Raw genomic sequence first — 23,489 nt, 5'->3', positions numbered from 1 at the left:
AACTAATTGCCATCTCTGTGCCATTTCAGGAGGTTAACTAACTCCTAATTGTAGCTCACAGCTAAATTACAGGATTTAGTGCTGCCTTACTGTCTTGGAGAGTCGTCACAAATTTAGCCCACAGATGGAAAATATCAAAATAGCGTGTAAACCAGCATTGGAGTTCTCTCTCTCTCTTGAGTGCTCTTATGGATAAATTAAAAAGCGCTCTTTAACACAAAAATTGAAGATAAAAATTTGGTCATTTGCAATCCAGTTTGTCCACGATTAGCATACAAACAAGATTTTTTAAGAACAAGAAAAGCCAATAAGGCAACAAGCCCACCTTCCCACCATATCCCACAAACATTTCACTGTCAGAAAGAAGCAAATTTAACTGCCTCTTGAACCCATTTATGCAATCTGCTTCATTGGCTTTTTCTGGTAACTTATTCCACAAGTCTATTATTTTTTCATGCAAAAAAGAGTTCCAGCTGACTTACTTTCTTAATCCAAATTTACTAATATTCATGTTTTGTTGCCTGGTATACGAACCCTTCAACACAGTGAGCAATTGTCCTGGATCATCTTTATCCATTCCTTTCAAAATCTTCAATCTGATTTCTTTATGACACTATAAGAAGCGGCATGGTAAAAACTACTAAGTGTCCTGGATCTTGCAGAAATTTCTGCAATTAGTATTTGATCTCTGCCCTACAACATAGAGAAAATCTCACATTAATCAGTTTAAGAAAATGCGTTGAGATATATGTTATGAATTTGTGTTTCCAGCTCTAGGTGCACATCAGAGTTTGGGTGTGGAGGTCAGTGGGCCCTGCAGGATCTTCTGTCCTTTAAAATGAATCCTGCAAGCCTAGTGACCTCTGCACTCAAAATCCAGAAATGTGCTCCCAGCAGAAGTTCCAAACTGGGGGTATGAATTTGTAAAATTACCCCTTCAGTTACAAGAAATTAGTTCCAGGTCAGTGCTACAAGTCAACCAAGTCACCCTGATGTGCAGCAAACTTCCACAATCCAATTAAATGCCAAAAAACACTTATGCTGCTGCATAAGAAGCTGCTGCACCTATTAGACTTTCATATAGCACCTTCATGTGTGATAAAATGGAAAAAATGATCTTTGAGCATGTGTCTAGCTCTAGCTTAAAATATCTCCTCTTGAAAATAGTCAACCCATGGCATCTGCCAATCATGACATTGTAAAGGAAGTGTTATTCAATGTAGTGAAATATTAAAGAGGCACTGGCCTTATGGGACAACAACTGGCAAACTGTTCTTCCATTTGGGAAGGGGGAAGAGCCATGGGAATCCTGTGTAAATTCCATAACAATTACATCATAGGCATGTGATTTGATGTAGTTTATGTTTTTGTACAGGAGTGGGAAAAAGTTGGCCACATTTCATAAAGATGGCGACCCCTTAAAATATTCGCAACTGGGTATTAGCACAAGCACAATGTGACATGGCTGACAGCCTAACCAGTGACTTCTTTGATGTTCCTCATTCTTGGAATATCAACTGTGTGTGTAATCCACACTTCCCCATTGCCTCCAGTGTGATTGCCCCTTATAGCATGTAAACGAACACGTCGTGCTCACATCCACTGCTGTAGTTCAGGTCAGATATTGCGGTGCAGCAAAAGAGCTGCAGAAACTACGCCTGACGCCCGGTACCAGCACCCAACTAAAAGGGCATCTGCCGCGAGCGAGCCCTGGACTCTTCCACCAATCCCAGCACGAGGGTGTGTGCGCGCGGCCGGCGCATTGGAAGGAGGAAGTCGAGCGGGGAGAGAGCGGGGAGGGATGTACAGCCGCAGGGACTCCAAGTGCAGCCTGCACATGGAGCAGGAACTGCCGGGCTCTGTCTACCGCCAGCGAGGAGGGATCCAGGTAGGAAAGAACAGCCAGCCAACTCAGCTAACTTTACCCTTAGCATCGCTTCATAGCCTGCAAACGACACACACACGCAGGACTGCACTGATGTGGGATTGTCAGAGCAAAAATATAGCAAGTCAAATAATATATTTTTTTGTCTTATAGTTTGGAGGAGGCACCTGTTACCTCGGCTGCAATGCTTTCCTGTCATTGCTGCATAAAGTTCAGTGTGTGGCCGAAATAATTTCGGGATCTCATCAGCAAAAATATGAATATGCCTGTATGCATATTATATATATATATATAGAGAGAGAGAGAGAGATAGATATATAAAGTTTTGTGGGCGCGTTGTGCGTATTATTTTGTGGCGCTGCAGAAGCCCAGAGCACATTATTGCGACTGTCAAAAACTATTTCGAAAGAATAGTTTCTACTGTAGTTTAGTGGCAACAGTTGAAATAATCTGAATTATATACCGCCGCAATCTATTACAATAATGTTGTAGTGAGAAACCATTACGCGATAATACCATTTACTAATTTTGTTCAGAAGCTGACACTAAAGGAGTTGGTATTCTGGCGCCGGTTGAGGAATTTGCATACTACAGTGGTGCTCTTCTCTCGAGGGTGTTACACGACTGAAAGTTTCGAAAAGCGTAATTCTGGAGATTAGTTGAAGATTTTTTCCCATTAGAATCTCTAGCATGCATGGTTTGGAGAATGAGGAAGGTTAGTCGAACTATTTTGGGGAAGTCGTTTTAAACAACTTCTGTTTGCAGTTGTGGTACAGAGAACTTTATGAGCTCACTAATGTGCATAAATTGTGACTTATAACTATTTGCGAGCACGTGTCGTTGATACAGATTTTCAAACAAATTGGGCAAATGCTCCACTGAAAGAGGATGCTATAACTATTTCATTCCTGCCTAGAATTTGAAAATTGAAAACGTTCTGCTAAATTAGTCATTCCGTAATTATACAGTGTAGGGCAGTGCTGTAGGAGGAACTCATTTATTTTCAAGGCTTGCTATTAGCCAAATTAGTATTCAGGTATTTGCATAAATCTTTTTTTGGGGGGGGGCTGCAGTGAAGTAGAAACATTGGTCATTTTAGAATTCGGACTAACTAGTAATTTGTTCTAACACATTCTTATTGTATATATTATGCCATTTGTGTTAGCAACTACCAGTGAAGTTAGTAAATGTTGGACCTTAAAATTATTATTTGGTGATCCTCATAATTAATAACGTTACTGGTTTTACAACATCTAGAGTCATAACTGTTAAATATTAAGGTTCACCGCCCAGACACCTCCAGTGACCAATCACTGGTAATCTGCAATCCTAGCGAAAACTGTAAAATTATTTCTACCCCACTAAACCTCAACCTTCTACTCCCTGCTGTTTGCAGTTGCTTCAAAACCAGTGTTTAGAACATAAAGTGTTACAGCAGAAGGGTAGCAGCTTCCCACTATTTGTTCCAAATCTGTGGAACCATCTGTCAGTAAAACAGGAAGGCATGGGTTCCCTTTCTCTCCTGGGCTTGTTTCGCTATTTTAGGGAGATTCACTTCTCCCTATGTAGGAGCTAACTGAAGAAATTGGTCACTGAGACTTCTTGAAGTGAGGGACAGAGTCTAAAGCTGCTGTTCTGCCCATCTGCTACTGTATGAGGTGTATTCATTATTAATCGAGGCAGAGCTGGTGCTGCTCAAATATGCAGTCCTGCTTGGGTAAATGAGACATTCTTCTGTAAATTGCTTCATTTTTGATTGCTGATTGTACAAGTGTCACAAAGCTGACTCAAGGTTCATCGATGCATGCTCAGTAAATTAGAGAGAACATAACTATAGATCAACCAGAGAATGAATTCTGTGCTTCTCTTCACATACAATGACCCAGGGCCATTTAATTTTCTGCTTAATTTTGTTGCAGTCAGTTTGCATTTTTGGGTTATTATGGAGTGGGAAATTAACAATAAATAACAAATGTTGTCAACCTCTGCCTGTAATGAAATTTCTATACATCTTTGTAATCTGTGAAAGATCAGGGCCTCCTTGTCAGAAAGTAATGTATAGTTATTTTTTCAAGAGTATTTGGAACTGAAAGAAGAAGGGCATATTTTTCCACAGCAGATAGTGAGTTAGAATAGTAAGCAGTTTCATTATCATTTATCCAGTAACTTGCTACATCATTCCTTTTCCCCCTCACCACAGAGCACCAGCAGAATATGGAAACTGAAGAGGCACAGGACATTTCCCAGCTGTCAGGTGAGACAGGTAAATGGCATTTATGTATTTACACCATATTCTTCTACACCTCTCATACAGTAAGACACACTTGCTCCTGACATTTTCATTTTTAATGTTTTGTGCTGTTTTATAGGAAGTTAACTATACAAGTTCGCCATTATAACACACATGACAGCTGAACTCTCATGAACTGTTACAATAAGGGTGGAGCGTATACACGCCCGTAGACAACTTTTATTTTTAGATAACACTTCTTCAGGCCTACGGTATGCCTGTAAAACCTGAGTAAATTGCTATTCAAAGTATTAATCTAAGAATTAAGTTTATTGAAAAAAAATTTGTATCCGTAATACAGATAGAAATGGTACATGATGGATTGAGGAACTTGAGGGAATGGCTTCTGGAATTGGCAATGAACTATATAGAACAAAACAGAAAGTCTCCTTTGTGAGCATGTCATTTTGAAATTATTTCTCTATTGTAATCCAGCCATACTTTTGTCCTATTCTACTTTCACAATAAAAAAATAGTAAACAAGGAAAGTACATTTTTTCTAGCAATTTTCATAAGCAGAGCTTGAAGCTGATTTCATTTGACGTTCATATTTAATTTAATGAAGAAGTTATATGAAACATATTCTTTAAACATTAGCTAAGTACACTCAGTTAATAAATTTTATTTAATCATACACTATGGAGTATTACTTGTTTAATACCTTTGGTTGAGACTTATTTCTCAACAGCCCTGGTATATGTTTCTCACAGATGCGATACGAATGCGAGGCATTCAGTACCATTATTAGTGTCATGCATCACATCCTCCCCCACAACCAGACCACACAATCTGCAACTCTATTCCACATTAGCCATTGAACTTCTTATGTCCTAAAGTCCTCACAGACATTGAAAACTTGCTTGTCCCACACAAATACCACAGTCTCCATTTGCTAGTGTTAAAACTTCATTTGTTGCTGTAAAGGTAAAATATTGAAACATAAAATAAAATTACAAAGCAGCTAGTTGCCTTTTAAAGAAAAACTGTGTGACTTAACTAGAAGGCATATAATGTGACTAGCTGTAATTTCTGTTCAGGAGCCTGTCTCACTTCCCATGCAGCAGTTATTCCTCTAAGTCCAGGTTCCTCCCAGTAGCTGCTTATCTTCTGATCCAGATCTTGTTGCCAGCTGCTCATCTCTCTGTCTAAGTCCTTTGAAACAGGCACTCATTTCCTGGTCCAGGTCCTTTTCAGGACCTGCCCCTCCTTGATCCCGTGCAGTTTGCAAGAGCACCATTCTGCAGTTTACGTTCCAATGACACAATCTCCCACTGGAGTGAAATTTGAAAACAGTCCTTTATTTTGTAGCATCACTGAAACATTTCTGATCTGCTTTCCCATTCTAGAAGTAGATGTCTGGAAGAAAATGCAAAACCAAGATCTAATAACCAATTTAAAAATAAAAGTTAAATTATTTAACAAGCAGAACATCAGCCTGTACTTATTGAACACCAAAATATTAAACTTGGGCCAATAACCTTGACTACCCATGAGGGCAAAATACTTGAGTATTGTTCTTAACATTTGTTCTGTATTTTTCCTCTTCAGCAAGTACATATTCTGTGTCTTCTGTTTGTAATCATTTTTTCCTTCTGGCCTACACAGTTTATAGTAAAAGAAAAGAAAGAAAGACTTGCATTTATGAAGTGCCTTTCATGACCTCAGGATGTCCCAAAGTATATTTATTACATTTGTCATTCATTATCTTTGAAAATTAACATTCAGTGCTGCAAAAATTAAAATATTACGTGCCATTAGCAAAGACATTGTGTGTGGCGAACGAACAGCAGATGCCATTCGGTAGACTTGCCCTTGCCCGTAGACTTTCTATGGGGTTTTGCATGGCAAGTTGCTGTCAGCGGGACATCCAAACAGCATGGTGCCCTCTATAAGCAACTGTGTATCTCCTTAACCAATCAGATTGAAGAATAGTTAATGAGCAGCACAGAGTCTGAACCAGGAAATCTCAGTTAGAATAGTGAATTCAATGTCAAATCAGGTACAGAAAATGAAATAAAGAGAGGGAAAGAAAGATTGAATTAAGAGAGAGAGAGACAGAAAGAAAAAGTTTTTAAAAATACATTAAAAAAATCTCCAGCAATAATTAAAAGCTGAAGGAATGAGACTTCACACTTGTAAAAGTTAATTTTCAGTGCCAGAGAGGTTGTAATTAAGACTTACCACACCGTTAAAAAGGGTACTTAGCCTGGAATGGACAAGCCCTAACATTTGTGGTGAGTTTAGTTCTTATCTATGTCGGTACAGGAACTTCACACCATTCAGTACATTTGAATGGGGAGCCAGATAATGAGATGCTGTTTTCGCGCGGCTTACAGAGGAGCGACGCATCTCAGACAGCAACTTCCGGATTTTCGCATTTAACTATGCATGTGTGCTCACCGGAAGTTGCTGTCTGATTTGCGCACAAATAATGGTGAGCGCTGCTAGCCTCACCGTTATTTTCACAGCAAAATCTGGCCCTTTGCTGCAGTATCATTTACTTTAGTTGCATTGCATTAGGAATATTGGCAGCTTTGTTAAAAGATTGATGTAAGCAAAGGAGGATATGATACAAGTGTAGATTTTCATATTTTATTTAAAAATAAACAAAGGACATGCCAAGTTTATTAACACATTTAGTAACTACAAATATTGTACAGGAAACTTTGGTTTATCCGGAGGTTGTATGCCCGGAATCCTCGATCTAACGGCAGAAATCAGCAGCCATTTTGGTTAGGTTTTTTTTCTTCTAGCATTTTTTTAACAGTCAGGCTCTGGAAAGCGTCTCTGTAGCTTAGCAACAGCTTCAGAGACGCTTCCAAGGTATGGGCCGAGTGTTTACAAGCTGTTGCTAAGCAACAGTGTTTGTTGTCAGATACGGAGATGAAAACCTCCTATCCTTCAACATTAGCGCTGGTCTATCTGGAAGTTTTGATAGATTGGCAGCAGCTCGGTCCCGTCGGTGCCGGATATCAGAACTTTTCCTGTAGAAAGAAAAGAGTAAAAATACGATTTTATTAATCGTATGACAAACAATTATGTATAATCAAGCATAATCTACCACTTTATTGGGCCGGATTTTCCGATCGAAGGCTTCCTGCGTGCGGATGCCTCCGATCTGGAAAAATCTACGCACTTACCTGTTGGCTCCGTAGGCCCCGAGACTTCTGATCCTGGGCCTTTCTTGGTTCGCGCGCACAGAGGCCCAGGTATCCCACGGACGCAGGCGGTTTACAAGTGCCCCTGGGATCACGTGGGCCATGAGGAACCAATCAAAGAAGGGAACACCCCTGCACACTTTTCACAGGTCTCTACGCATAGATCTGTCAAAAGTATGAATGGGGATCACTTAAAAAACAGTTAAACATTAAATAAAACATTTTTTAAAATCTCGTATTTAAAATTAGTTAAAATTACATTAAATTGAATATTTTAAACCAAAATTTAATTTTTTGAAAAAAATAATTAAAGTTTTTTATGGTACTAAAAATAAACTTACCTTTTTTAAAAGTAGTTTTAAATGATAAATGAGTGGGAAAAAAATATTTTAAAACTTTTTTTAAACTCTTTTGCTTGTAAAAGCAGGCCTTACGCCTGCTTTTACCAGGCGTAAGATTTTTAAAGGTTTTCAGCGGGCGGAGGTTGTGCAGAAAGCGGAACTCCCTGCCCATGGAGGCCCTTCTCCCAGGCAGGCAGATGATCTGTCAAGAGAATTCTTGACAGATTGGAAGTGCTGGGTTTCAGCGCACTGAAACCGGCACTTGCGAGGCCCCTACAGGTGCGTACACACATCGTACACACCCGTGGGGGTCAGAATATCTGGCCCAATGTTTAGAATCTGTAACTGGAATTGTATGGTTAATTCTGTGGAAAGTAGTAGACATTAACCAAACATTTGCACTATTGTTGTTTCTTGACATTTACTGTTCAAAGTTCAAAGTATTCTTTCATATGCTCTGTGTCCATGTATGGAAACTCTGATTGCTGACAGATTCTACCATGCTACAATGCAACTGATAGGTTATATAATTGAAAATTAATCCTTTTTCCTGTGTCAGGTGATTCCATATGAACTGTCTAAGTAGTAAGTTTAGGGCAGTGCTATTTATCATTAATAATACTAATAGATGGTATTATCTTTGTTAATGCATCACTTTTCACATTGGCTCAACGAGGACTTTTGTTGCTCAAGTAAATACAGGTGTTAATAATCTAAGTTAATTTAGCACTGCCTTTTCAGAACTATTAAAATATGTCTCGAAATAGAATATATATTGATTTTTTGCATATACAAAGAAGTTCAAGACACTACATTGAACTAAAAGTAAATATTTCATCATAAATATTTGCACAATTGTTTTCTGGTGGGTACAGTTAGAAGGGAACCATACTTTAAATGTTTTTTTAAATGCTAACTTTTCACAAATTAAAAAGTAAAATTTCCAGCGTGGAACAGATAGCAGAAAATTATGCAGGCACAGGCCTGGATTTTTCCTCTATTAAAGATGTAAATTTACCCTTAAATACTTTTCCACATTTTCCGAACTACACCTGTATTGATTTTTTAAAGATTTTTTAAAAAATTCCGTTGCTTTTGTCTTTCTGCTGTGAATTTTGGATACGGTGACATACTGTGGTGTAAAACTATCATTTATGTCTCGTAAGTAAAATAATTTAGTGGTAAATTGCAGTAAATCATTACATTATGTAATTCAGTTTTTTTAAAACATATTTTCAGCTGCAAATATGATGTATATGTAAAATACAATAATCATAAAGAAGTGGTGAAGAATAGATACTAAGCATTGTTCCTGCTCTTCACCTGAACTTCCTGATCAGATTACATCAAAAGATCCCATGGCACTATTCAAAGAACAGTAGGGCAGCTCTCCCAGTGTCCTGGCTAACATTTATCCCTCAACCAACACCACCAAATGCAGTGACCGCACTTCAAAAGTAATTCATTGGCTGTAAAGTGCTTTGGGATGCTCTGAGGATGTGAAAGGTGCTTAAATAAATGTAAATTATTTTGTTTATCTCAATTATTCTCCTTGGCACAATATATACAGTTGTGAATGATAAAATATGATCAAATTTACACACCTAATTAATTAGCTTTAGATGAATCTTGTTCTTGGCTATATTTAAAAGTTTTGATTCGATTCACACATCAAATATCTCAGAGAAGAAATAGGCTTAAAGTGCACTGTACACACTTTGGTACAAGGAAAAGTGGGACAAGGGAAGGTAAATGGGTCAGTATGGAACTCTATACTTGTTTACAGTTACCATTATTGTTGCTTCATAATTAAACATTTTCAGATTTTATTTTTACTTGGATTCAGGTTTAAAAATACACTTAAAGTAAATAGATACATGAACATGTCTACATAAAGTATAATGCTAAAAGGAGTTGACATGTATTTTTGACTGCATCCTCAGTGCCTCCGACACTACAGAACTTTGTTCAGCCATTTGTATCTGGTGCAGCTGATTGAAGGTGCGCTGTATGTCACAAAGAGTTTTATGATCGCAAATGTCCTATTTTATTTTAGACTGGAAAAAGGACATATTTGTGTTCACAACTATTGTCACACGACTTTTGACCCAATTTCAGGAAAAATAAAGTCTGAAAATCGGACGACCTCTTTATGAAGCAACATCAGTGGTGCCTTTAGAAAGTTTGAAACTCACCTTTTGGGAGCTAGTTGTCAGACTCAATCAGGTTTAATCCTAAAATTAGACGGCTTATTCATCATTAACAAGATTAGGTGTAAGTCACATCTCATGACCGAGATGCTATAAATCAAATTTGTCTTCCCTTATGTTTCCTTTAGAAGAAAACAAGCTTAATTATAATAATCCTAAAACCTTTGAATTAGGTAAAGACCAAAAAGTAATGATATATCAGTAATGACTTACTTAAAGTATATTTTTGTTATATAAAATGTTGAATTTTGAGCTGAAACATTTAGTTTCTCATTGATAAGTTACGATAAACCACAATTTAATATAATGTTGTAGCTGCCCTGATTAAATGAATTTACAAAATATAGATTTTTAAAAATTACTTAATTGGATTGAGATTATTTTTATAACCTCTCCACTGTTTTTTTAACAAATGAATGTTTGTATTCATCAAGGTAAAAGTCAGCATTAGGAATAGGATTCGTCCCATTTTTTACCAACTTGTATCAGCATCAGTAACTCTCATGCCTAATGTAACACGGCATAGTTACAGGATAAAGCTTTAACTAAACTGTCCCAACAATGGGTACAGATTTCTCCTGTGCATTATATGTAGCAAAATGATAAATAATTCTTACAAAAGAAGTATTTACTTTGGCTATACTCTGTGCATGGAGGAAATCCTCCCCTAATGTGTCCTAACCCCAGCTTTAGTGGAGCACTCCTGGATCAGTGTGAATGTTCAGCATTCCACACCTGTTAACTTTATTGGACTCTCTGTTATATTGACAATTCATGCTATATGATGGACAGGACTATGCTGTGCAACAAGCAGAGTGGGGAGAGCTTCACTCTATCAGTCTGCTCTGGATTCAATTACAGGTCCCAGAGTTAAAAGGACACAATTCTAACCTCCTGCTGCACTCAGTCTCATCTCCACTGTTACTCCAACTTAAAATATGTGAGTGTATGTCATGTCTATAGTATATCTAAGACCTTGAAACCTCTTAAAGTTTGACTACTGATCCTCAGCCATTATTTGGAATATCTATAGTAAGCTTAATATCCCATTACTACATTTTATTTATTCTCTACACAAACCATGTCCACGTTTGTTCATTAATTGGCAGATTTAATAGTTATATATTTGATGTTATTCGCCCCAAGTCTGGCCAAGAGCTCGGGCTTTCTTGTTTTTATCATTTTGCTCTTCCGCCATGGAACTGATGGTCTTACAATTTACTAACTAAATTAAAGTTGCTCTAGCCAGAACATGTATTGAGTCAGAAGTACAAGTATTGATCACACAACACTTTATATATAGCTGTAAAGAATGGGTTAATTCTGGGCTAGACCTCACCTTTTTCAACTGCTTCAGAGAAACTGCATTATATGTTAAGCAAGGAAAAGAACAAATGGTACATTGAGTGATTTTGGAAGTCACTAGCTTCTATTCAGGGTATACGTTCAAATTCCTACCTGCTTCCTGTAGAATGATTGTAGCTTTTTAAAATCTGCTGCTGCTTTTCACTTCATGCTTACTTTAGGTATCTGTATTTCCCATTGTCTATTTTAACTTTATGTCTTGCATTTAATTTTGTTCCTTTTATTAATTGTGTTAATTATTTTACTTCCCTCCTTATACACTATAATTAAAGCAAAAGTACAATTTAAATAATGCAATCATTTAAATCCAACCTAAAATCATTCTGTGAAACCTTTGCATCTGTCAAAGAAAATATGGTATAAATCAATTCAAACATTTTGACCACGTGCATATTTTTCTCATAATAAATTTATGACTTAAACAACTTAATTCTTATAGGAGTGCGAGACAAAAATCAGAGCATTGATCTTGTTTTTTTGGCATTGACCACCCGGAGTTCTTGTTAATTCAACAAGTTAGGAGGCAATACCTAATTGAAAATGTTTGGATATAAGCGAGTTCAGAACACTAATGTTGAATGTAATGTAATTAATGTAGTATCAAAAATACATGGACACAGATTACTAGAGAAAAATTATAGTTAATCCACAAATACACTCTCCTCCCTTAAATGCACACATATGTAATTTATTGCTTGGTTATTGTAACCATATCGTTTTTACCTAGGGAATAAGGAAGCTCTTTCTATAAATGACCAACCAGAACAATTGGAGCAGATGCCTGTCCCAGAAGATCTGTCTACCAGCTCTGGGGGCCAGAACAACCCGCAGAGTGACAGGGTCATTGGTAAGTGCAAACACTTTAGATTATTTACATAGAATGTACAGCACAGAAACAGAGCATTCGGCCCAATTGCTCTCTGCCAGTGTTTATGCTCCACACAAGCCTCCTCCCACCCCTCTTCATCTAACCCTATCATCTTAAACTTCTATTCCTTTCTCCCTCATGGGCTACGGGGACAGGACGGGGGAGTGGAACTTGCTGAAGTGCTCTTGCAGAGAGCTGGCACGGGCTTGACGGGCCGAATGGCCTCCTTCCGTGCTGTAACCATTCTATGATTCTATGGGCTAGATTTTCAGTCGCTTGCGCCAGCAGTTAGCGCCTTAGGAGAAGTGTTTTTCGGGCGCTATGCGTGTAGCGCCCGGGCGCAGCGCAGTTTGCGCCCCGCCCCAAATTAAGTTGCCCGTTAGCGCCGGCGCAAAGTTTAGCGCCCGCCCGGATGCGCGCGCAGAAAATGACGTCACATCCTCGTGCAACGCCCTTTGTGCGCCCCGATTCCAAACTTCAGTCGGACCGCCCCATTGTGCGGCTGGCGGCCGGAGCGTTTGGAAAAAGGAACGCAACACAACCAGCGCGGGCCCCGGGGGGCGCAAATTAAAGGGGACGTACTCTCCAGTATAAAGGCCAGCCTTTTTTCAGAAAACACTCTTGTGCAACGCATTTCTGGAGACACAACAAGGAGGATAGCTAACTGGTTTCAAGCAGCAAGAGCCAGGTACTTTTGGACTCAGGCCAGAGCGCTGCAAGTGGCCTTTTGGAAATTAGAGTGTTTGCCAGGATTTGATGGGGGTTGCATGGGGTGCCAACGCGGAGCTGCAGCTCCATGTCCGTAGGGCTCGCAGACGCATTGTGAGAGGGGCAGCCCTGGCTAGAGGCAGAGGGGGCTACAGGCGTCGGCCACGTAGGCCTTACCCAGTCAGGCTATACCGCCAGCAGCGCTCCTACCTAAACATGAGTGCCGCGCGATGTGTTAAAAGGCTCCGATTCCGAAAGGAGGTGATTGCAGAGATCTGCCACCTGCTTCGCCGAGATCTGCGGCCAAAGCTCAGGTGCAGGACGTCTCTGTCGGTGGAAGTGAAGGTGACGGTGGCATTGAACTTCTATGCCACCGGCTCCTTCCAATACGCTGCTGGGGACATAGCAAACATCTCCCAGTACGGCGCGCATCGCTGCATCCGCCAGGTGACCGAAGCACTGTTCAGAAGGAGAAGCCAATTCATCTCCTTCCCCATGGCCCTGGAGAGCCAGCATCAGCGCGCATTGGGATTTTCCAGTCTCGGGGAATTCCCCTTGGTGCAGGGCGCCATTGACTGTACGCATGTGGCTTTGCGGGCCCCTCTGGAGCATGGCGAGCAGTATCGCAACAGGAAGGGCTACCATTCTCTGAATGTGCAGCTGGTCTGTGACCACAAGCAGCGCATCATGGCAGTCAATGCCAGCTTCCCAGGCAGCAGCCATGATGCCTTTATCCTGCGGCAGAGTACTGTGCATGACATGTTCCAGGCACAGCCTCCCCCAAGAGGATGGCTACTCGGGGACAAAGGCTATCCTTTGTGCACCTGGCTCATGACCCCGCTCCGCGCGCCCAGGACCGCTGCTGAAGAGGCCTACAACGAGAGCCATCAAACCACCCGCAACATCATCGAGCTAACTATTGGGGTCCTCAAGCAGCGGTTCCGCTGCCTTGATCGCTCCGGAGGAGCTCTCCAGTATTCGCCGGACCGGGTCTCCCAATTTGTGGTGGTTTGCAGCATGCTACACAACCTGGCTATCCGCAGGACTCAGGCACTGCCAGCTGACGTTGGACCAGCACCTCAGGAGGAGGAGCAGGAGGAGCATGAGGAGGAGGAGGAGGAGGAGGAGCAGGAGTACGTTCCCAGGAGGGTGCGACCAGGGCCAAGGGCCGCACGATGCCACCTTATTACACGGTACTTCTAAGCCCCCTGTCAGGGAATGGCCAGGGGCCATGAGGGAAGATGAATGCAGCCGCTCCGCAAGCCCTCAGCCGGCGAAGCCAACAAACACTAAGAAGAACAACCATGGAGACTGCATGAATAAAGATAATTTTTTATTACACAACAATGAAAAGCCCTTCCCACATGAATCCCCAAAAACAATAAACGGGCCCCACAAAAAGCCCAACAAACGACTCACTCCCACAAACTGGGGAGGAGTCACTCCACCTTTCTTCAAACCGGGCCTCAACGTCGGCCTAACGCAAAAAATAAGCCCTCCAACAACACAACCATGGGCAAAATAAAGATGGCCACCGCCATATAAAAGGAAAGCTGCCCACACCCTCTACTGAGTGGCCCGCGAGGGCGAGACCTTGCCCAGCCTTTTGCCTCCCCTGCCCGGCCTGCTGCTCCTTCGCAAGCTCTGCCCAGTGGCTGCTGCGAGGCTGGGGGAAGGCGCCTGAGGCTCAGATGCCCTTCCGCCAGATGCCGCTGGGGGGCGGCCTACACGGCGTTTGGGCCTCGAGGGGCCGTCTGCTGAGTGGCGCACCTGAGCCTGGCCACCATCAGCTGCAGCCGCTTGCCCTTGACGCCCCAGTGGGGGAATGGCGGCGACGGATGGCGCAATGTGGGCCAGCTGGCGTCTGGGATGCGCTGGCTGGTGCTGTGGTGCGGTGGCACTTGGCCGGGCCCGCACTGCAGGATCCGCAACAATCAGCCGAGGGGCGGCTTGCTGGGATGGTCCAGCGTGGCGGCTGCCCTGGCGATGCCTGCCTGAGACAGCGCGTGTGGCAGCAGTGAGTGCCCCTGTGGTCCTGCTGTGCGCGCGCATCACAGCCGCCAGGGTCTTGACGGCATCAGTCAGCATGCGGTCACTCGCGGCAGTTGCTGCCCCGAACTCGCGCACACTGGTCGCCAGCGACTCGATGGCCTCAGGCATGCGCCCCACCACGCTCATGAGCTCCGTGTGGCGCCGGTCCGAATCCTCGGCCATCTTATCCAGCTTCCGCACCTCCTCCGAGGTGAAGGTGTCCGGACTGGAGTCGCGACTCTCCCGCTGGGGAGGAGGGGGCCGAACTAGGAGACCCTTGCCGCGTTGGTGGCGGCGAGTGTGCCGAACAACAGCACTCCCCTCTGATCCTTCCCCCCTTTGGGGGGAAGGCCGCGGGCCACGCGCACGGCTCCTGGGTGGCTGGACGCCACTGGTCCCAGAAGCTGCATTGCCCTGCGACAGTTCCTCCAGGCACTCGTCCAGTGAGGAGGTGTCAAGCATTTCCTCCTCTCCTGCGGGACGTGACTGTTCCCCCGAAGGTCCGGCTTGCTCCTCCTCCTCCTCCTGGTCGGAGGTGCTGTCACTGGCAGCTTCAGGGTCCTGGTCGTCACCAGCTGAAAGCAGGAATGCACAAGAGTAGCTTCAGAGTGAGGAGACGGCGTCAGCGAGGGAGTTAGGACTGGTGGCATTCAGCGCATTGGTGGGACAGTGGCAAAGGAGGTAGCTCGGATGGGCCAGTGCGACGCGAGAGGGCCAAAAGGCGAGGTCCTTACCATTGCCGGGCAGTGGAGGGTCGGATACTCCGCACGCTGTGGGGACAATCACACGGGCTCCCATGAGCACACACACGCGCTCCTCCAGCCGAGTGAGCTTCTGCAGCTTGGCGCAGCCACCCCTGGCACGCGCCTGGCGATTAAACGCTACTTTAGCCTGCAAGAGAAAGGACGGGCTGTAAGTGCGCAGTGAAGCCCTGATGTAGTGTGCACTGCCTCCCATGGTGGAATAGCTTGGACAGAGTGAAGCCCTGATGTAGTGTGCACTGCCTCCCATGGTGGAATAGCGTGGACAGAGTGAAGCCCTGATGTAGTGTGCACTGCCTCCCATGGTGGAATAGCTTGGACAGAGTGAAGCCCTGATGTAGTGTGCACTGCCTCCCATGGTGGAATAGCTTGGACAAAGTGTAGAGTGCCGAATGGCCATGTGATGCTCATGACTGTCCCAATGCTGCTGGCTGAGGGCTGGCCAATAGGACTTTCAGCTCCCTTTGCCCATCATGTCAGGTGTACATGCAAGAATGAGGAGGAGACTGGAAAGGCTACTCACCTTCACAATCCTGGTCAGATCGTTGTATTTTTTACGACATTGTTTGTGGGTCCTGGGGGCATCGCCGGTGAACGTCACCCTCTGGGCGATCTGCTTCCAGGCTTTGGTGTAGTCGTGGTGGGTTGGATTCCTCCCACTCTCTGGGAACAAGATCTTGCGCCTCACCTCCAGAGCTGTGACCATTATGTCCAGATCACCCTCTGAGAAGCGCAGGGCACGCTGACGGGCCTTCTCTGGCGTTGCCATGACTCCCTGGGGCTGAGCAGCAGTGTTGAGGCCTCTTTGCAAGGCTGCAGTGTGCAGGGCGTGGCAGCAGACCAATTCGTCCCTTCCCCCTTTAAGAGCTGGTCGGCGCCACGGGGTCTGCTGTCAGTCCAAAAATGACCGCACCCGCGCTGCGCCCCGCCTGGGCGCTATCCCTCTGGACCGCCGGCTTAGCGCCTAAAGATAGGAGTGGAACGCCTCTTTTAGCGCTCCACCAATCTCTTAGGGCGAAGCCACTGAATTTCCGGCAACGGGGCGCTACTTTGGGGCGGGCGCTAACTTCGGGCGGGCGCTAAGGTTAGCGCCCCAAAACTGTCTCTACTGAAAATCTAGCCCTATGTGTTTATCTAGCTTCCCCTTAAATGCATTCAATATTACCCCAGATAAAATGTATGCCTCTTCAGAATAACAAAATAATTTTGAATCTCTTCAAAATAATTTAAGTAATTCAGATTAGTTACAGTTTGGCTGGAAAACAAATTATGATTTCAATAAGCAATCTACATAATAAAACAAATGGTGTAATATGTGTAAACCCTGAATAAAATATTCTATACAAAATAATATGTAATCTTTTAAATGTGTAAATAATTCAGAATAAATAATAGCAGAACACTTGGAAAACAGTGACAGGATCAGACAAAGTCAACATGGATTCACAAAAGGTAAATCGTGCTTGACTAATCTACTGGAATTTTTTGAGGATATAACTGGTAAAATAGATAAGGGAGAACCAGTGGATGTGGTGTATCTGGACTTTCAGAAGGCCTTCGATAAGGTCCCGTATAAGAGATTAGCGTGTAAAGTTAAGGCACATGGGATTGGGGGCAAGGTATTGACTTGGATAGAGAACTGGTTGGCAGACAGAAAGCAAAGAGTTGGAATAAACGGGTCCTTTTCCGAGTGGCAGGCAGTGACTAGTGGGGTACCGCAGGGATCGGTCCTTGGACCCCAACTATTCACATATATTAATGATGATCTAGACAAGGGAACTAGATGTAATGGCCCAGAAATTAGGTTCGGGGGCTTGCCGCGCGTGCATGCCCCCGATTTGCACTTAGCCGGCGCGCCGACAGCTGAAGCCTGGGCCTGCTTGGAATTCCTGTCACTGGCCCGGTTCAGCTGTCGGCGCGCTGTGCTTGCCTGATCCAGCGGCGTAGTTAGTGCGATGTGCCGGCTGGGATCAGGTGAGCACTGGGCAGCCAATCGGGGAGGGAAAACTTCATTCATGAGTTTGATAGTAAGAACTGTCAAACTCATGAAAACTACGGGCGCACAAAACGCTACTTAAACTTTAAATAATTTTTTTTTAAACATCCCACTAATTAAATGAACTATAAATAACTTTAAAAAAACTATTTTAAACAATTAATCAAATTTTTCAAAAAAATAATTTTTTAAGAAATCGGGTCTAAAAATAAACTTACCTTACTGTAAAGTCCTTAAAAACAATAAAGCTGTGGAAAAAATGTTATAATTTTAAATAATAGACCACTTACCTTAAAGAATCAAGTCCTTACGTCTCCTTTTTTCATTTCTAAAAAGTTGAGGCCCTTACACACGGGCAAACCTCTCAAAAAGAAGGAATTTCAACGCGTGCGCGCAGAGTCCTGCGCGCACACGTTGGACCTCTGAACCCCTTGGAGGAAATGCCGGTTTCCCGCGCATGCGCTGTGCATGCTGAAATCCGGCACTTCCAATGGGCCCACGCGTGAGTACCCCGTCCGTACTCGCGCGTTGGGACCGGAATTACTGGGCCAATATCTCCAAATTTGCAGATGACACAAAGCTGGGTGGGCGTGTGTGCTGTGAGGAGGATGTCGAGAAACTCCAGGATGATTTGGACATGTTGGGTGATTGGGCAGAAACATGGCAGATGCAATATAACGTGGATAAATGTGAGGTTGTCCACTTTGGTGGCAAAAACAGGAAGGCAGATGATTGGGAGAAGGGGAAGTGCAACGAGACCTGGGTGTCCTTGTGCACCAGTCGCTGAAGGTAAGCATGCAGGTGCAGCAGGCGGTTAAGAAGGCAAATGGTATGTTGGCCTTCATAGCGAGAGGGTTTGAGTACAGGAACAAGGATGTCTTGCTGCAGTTGTACAGGGCCTTGGTGAGACCACATCTTGAGTATTGTGTGCAGTTTTGGTCGCCTTATCTGAGGAAGGATGTTCTTGCCATGGAAGGAGTTCAGCGAAGATTCACCAGGCTGATACCTGGGATGGCAGGAATGACGTATGAGGAGAGATTGGGTCGATTGGGCTTGTACTCGCTGGAGTTTAGAAGAATGAGAGGTGATCTCATTGAAACTTATAAAATTCTGACAGGACTGGACAGACTAGATGCAGGAAGGATGTTCCCGATGGTCGGGGAGTCCAGAACCAGGGGACAAAGTCTAAGGGTAAAGGGTAGGCCATTTAGGACAGAAATTAGGAGGAATTTCTTCACCCAGAGAGTGGTGAACCTGTGGAACTCTCTACCACAGAAGGCGGTGGAGGCCAGTTCATTAAATATATTCAAGAAGGAGTTGGCTATATTTCTTAAGGCTAAAGGGATCAAGGATTATGGGGAGAAAGCAGGGACCGGGTACTGAATTTGGATGATCAGCCATGATCTCATTGAATGGCGGCGCAGGCTTGAGGAGCCGAATGGCCTACTCCTGCTCCTATCTTCTATGTTTCTATGTAAATCCAGCCTGATCTTACATGATACTTCTTGAATATGAATGCAGTATTTCTGCTATCTTATAGGAAATAATTGGAAACTTTAAGACTTTTTGAGTAAGGTTGTGTTACACACCCCCTTGGTTTGTAAATCTAATGTGCAACTGAGTCATAAGGAAGGCCCCAGTTTTGATTCTGATTTGTGCTGAGTAGACTGATTTCAGCTGGGGTTCTGATAGGAGCACTACAATTGACATGCTTGGGCTAGGAAGGGGAAAACTCAGACAGGGTTTCCACTAAACGGTGATTCTTGCTGGAGAGCAGGCATGCGTGGGCAGGTAAGGATAAACCCTGTTTTAGGTGTCCACCAAGGATGCCTGAAAACCCATCTGACCCAATATGCTGTTGGATGTCTTTCAGGACATAGCCCTGCAAAATCGTTTCTTTTTCCCCTGTTTCTCCTTATCTATCCTATCAAAACCCTATTATAATTTTTAAAACCACAATTAGATCACCCCTCATCTTGCTAAACTCAAGGGAATACAAGCCAAATTTATGCAACCTGTTCTCATACTTTAACGCTTTAAACCCTTCAAAAGGGAATTCGATATATAGTTGAAAAGGAAAAATGTTGAGGCCAATGTTTCTGCAGGTTAGTTTTGTATGACACAAGGCTAACTCCAATTCCATGTGCTTTTATTTTTGGTAATAATACTTGTGCAGAACCTTATCAAATGCCTTCTGGAAATCCATATAGACAACATTCATAGACACTCCCCAATCCATCATGTTAGTGACCGCCTCCAAAAATTCAACCAGATTAGTCAGACATGACCTACCCTTCATAACTCCATGCTGGCTTTCTTTGATCAACTCTTCCTCATCCAAGTGCTTAGTTACTCTCTCTCTGATATATTCTAGTAACTTCCCCACAACTGATGTTAAACTGACAGATCTGTAGTTTTCTGCTTTCTCCCTCCCTCCCGTCTTCAATAATGGAGTGACATTTGCAATTTTCCAATCCAAAGGCACAATTCCAGAATCTAGAGATCTTTGGGAAATTGTGACTAACACATCTGCAGTTTACCTCACCTATTTCTTTTAATATCCTGGGGTGGGAACCATCAGGTCCTGGAGATCTGTCTATCAGGTTAATAAATAGATTATTTTGGGGAGAACCATTGCAAGTTTTTGAAAAAGCAGATTGTGTAGGAAGAGTTAGGATTTCCAGGGGTGGATTTTGTGGCCTCCCATCTGTTGGACATGGGGCAGTAGTGCCCCAAAAATGGTGGGAATGACTTACCGCCCCATTCTCATCATCACTTTAGCCACCAGTCTTTCCTGGGGCCTATCGGTGAGTGTCTGGAGCATTAGCCGCTTCAGGTGGCAGGACCTTTTAATATGCAAATATAGCTCCTATAACATGCATAGGAACCTGATTACCATTTAATAACAATATTGGGCGGAGCGTGCGCTACTGTAGCATATAGTTCTGTGTGAGAAAGCAGCCGCTATTTTAGAGTCTCCAGGTTATTGCTCTTTACCACTGCATGTGCAAGGTAATGTGAATGTTGGCTGCGTCATAAAACTATATAGCAAACAGAAATGACCTGTATTGAAAAATGTTTCCTAATGGCTGGTAATACAGCATGTCAACGTTAAAAAGGATTGATCTGAAAATGTGTAAAATTACCATTTTTCTGTGAGTTGTTAACTATTCAAAACAAAACAGGTCAAACAATTATAGTATGAGTCACTGTGGACAAATTGCTTGGCCATCTGTGTGTACTAAAAGTATTTTTTAAAACCCATTCTTTTTCATAGTATTTTAACCCTCCTTACTTGTGCTTGTAAGGAGAACTGCACTGTGACATGGAAGGTGAATTACTATATTGCTGTGTGAATTGTCTTCATGGCTATGATTCATGTTTTATCATTGCTGGTATAGTAGAAACACCTTAGTTAATAACAATATCAAAAGTGTTTAATCTATTATCTTCACCACTTAGATTGTATAAAATCTCCTACCTGTTGCAAGAAATAAAAGATGACATTTTTGTGCCTTGCCGCTGATGACAGGCAGTATGTCACGTCAGTTGCAGGCCCCAATTCCAGGCCACTTCTCCGTAGTGGGCTGAGTTAACAACACAAGGATAGGAAGTAGCAATCACTTTTTTGCTTTTGAAATGCAAATCTGGAGTGTACTTTTAGTTTAAACTATGTATCAACCAAGTATGCAGCAGTATCCAGTCAATTTTTGTGCAAGAATCTTGTGTTTGTAGTACTTTTTAGAAGTATAAAACAGAAAATTGAAGGCGCATTCAAATACGTTGAGGAGCTACAAATCAATAATTTACATTATTTGTTTATACCTTATTGACAAGGCCACTGGTTTGTGGTTTTCATGGAAAAATGGACAGAATTGCGGAATACGATCACCAAAACACAGGGGGAAATGCTGGAGCCCCATGTGATAAAAGGGGAATTTGATTTATTCGTCCAGCGTAAACCAAACCCTTGTTCCTTGGGACTGAAGTAAATGTGGCATAAAGAAATGAAATGCTTCAAAGCTTAGGCTACTGGGGACACAGTTAGTTAGAACCCTGTCTTTTGCCTTAAGACCTAAAACCCAATTCAGACCAGAACAATAGGATCTTCTTTCTATAGTTGTAAGGCCCCACCTGAACTGAATTTAAGCAGTCTGAATTGATTTTCTAGTAATCTCAAATCCATAGCTAATGTTGCCAAAATTCAATTGTAATTGTCACTAAATTGTCAAATTCACACAAAAGCTACAAAGGAGGGTTCTTGCAGGAAATGGAAATATCACAGTTGGGCAATAGGGGATTCTTTTCTAGATTGTGGAACTAGTAGAGCAAGTTTTATTGTACATATAATCCATGCTACATCTGTGTGTTTGTTTTTTCTCCTTTTCCTTCTTAAATGTTCTCTTTAATATCTTTCAGTTCTGAGGGAGGGTTTATTTATGCCTGAAACGTCAACTGACTAATGTTTTCTTGATGGATGATGCCTGACCTGCTGAGTGTCAGCATTGTTTCTCTTTTTGTTTCAGATTTCCAGCATCTGCAGTATTTTGCTTTTTGGCCACAAGTATAGAATTTCCTTTCTCTAACACCGAAAATCTTTACCTCGAGGAGAATAGCATTTGCCCAAAAATCCTTTAATTTTCCATTTCTTAGATCAAAATAAATACTTAAACATTATAGAGTAGAAATTCTAATCAGCAAATCTCATGTACAAGCACTTGTACTACATTTCTATATGCATTGATTTTTGCGCAGGTGTTAACCTACTTATTGTGGATGGATTAACGCCTATTTAAAAATAACGAATATAGGAATGTAATGTAATGAATTAAGCATTCATGTGAATGGAGTTTCCACTCTAATTTGTAAAAGAAAAGCATTTTGTATATTTTGGAGAAACAAATCAGATGTAAAGAGTAATTTTACAAAATTGTACTCCCAGCCCTTGCCCACCATGAGTGCATATTGGGAATTCAGCCACATGCTCTCCATGAATTTTCATCTATTAAAATGAATGAATGGAAAATCCTGGGGGCATATCCCCAAATTGCTGGTACACTACTGGTGGGAGAGGCTCCCTGCTGGGAATGCAATTTCACAAAATTATCTGAATAATCTGTAATAATTCATAGTATTTCTTGGCTGTCCAAGGTAAAAATGTGCCAGTTAGCTTTGGTATAGGTAACAGATATTTGACCTTAAATTGTGCCAAATGTACCCTTGTAATTTATACAGCAGGCTTCAGTGGTCTGGTACATGACTTACAAAATAAATGCAACGCCTGCAAAAATAGCAAATAACTAAACAGGCAGAACAGGTTCCACAACCTTGCATAGCTACAAAACATTTTTAAATTTGTCACTTGACACCCAGCGTCAACATCATAGTGGTTGCTTTTTTGGACTGGAGGAAGGTATACAGTGGTGTTCCCCAGGGGTCGGTACTAGGACCACTGCTTTTCTTGATATATATTAATGACTTGGACTTGGGTGTACAGGGCACAATTTCAAAATTAGCAAATGCCCACAAAACTTGGAAGTATAGTGAACAGTGAGGAAGATAGTGATAGACTTCAGGAAGACATAGACAGGCTGGTGGAATGGGTGGACACATGGTAGATGAAATTTAATGCAGAAATGTGTGAAGTGATACATTTTGGCGGGAAGAATGAGGAGAGGTAATATAAACTAAAGGGTACAATTCTAAAGGGGGTGCAGGAACAGAGAGACCTGGGGGTATATGTGCACAAATCATTGAAGGTGGCAGGACAGGTTGAGAAAGCGTTTAAAAAAGCATACGGGATCCTGGGCTTTATAAATAGAGGCATACAAAAGCAAGGAAGTTATGATGAACCTTTGTAAAGCACGGGTTCGGCC

At 42.6% G+C, this 23,489-nt stretch overlaps 1 protein-coding gene across 6 annotated transcripts in view; it reads left to right on the top strand.

Annotated features, from left to right (window-relative positions):
- Nucleotides 1–1,575: 1,575 nt before the first annotated feature.
- ikzf1 (IKAROS family zinc finger 1 (Ikaros)) overlaps nt 1,576–23,489 on the top strand; it is a 104,206-nt gene continuing 82,292 nt past the window's right edge. For 2 of the 6 annotated variants that reach the window (XM_085988132.1, XM_085988127.1), the window contains exons 1-3: nt 1,577–1,888; nt 4,086–4,148; nt 11,977–12,096. In XM_085988132.1, the coding sequence (XP_085844258.1) occupies nt 4,100–4,148; nt 11,977–12,096 (169 nt within the window). In that variant the 5' untranslated portion in view covers nt 1,577–1,888; nt 4,086–4,099. Of the gene's footprint in view, nt 1,889–4,085; nt 4,149–11,976; nt 12,097–23,489 lie in introns of all 6 variants that reach the window. The other 4 variants (XM_085988129.1, XM_085988130.1, XM_085988131.1 and 1 more) reach the window with 3 other exon arrangements.

The sequence above is a fragment of the Somniosus microcephalus genome, chromosome 5, assembly GCF_052327205.1.
Source record: "Somniosus microcephalus isolate GS21.2 chromosome 5, FLI_Smic_1.0, whole genome shotgun sequence".
NCBI lineage: Eukaryota > Metazoa > Chordata > Chondrichthyes > Squaliformes > Somniosidae > Somniosus > Somniosus microcephalus.
The sequence above is the reverse complement of the archived record's forward strand: the minus strand, read 5'-3'. Positions and strand labels throughout refer to the sequence as shown.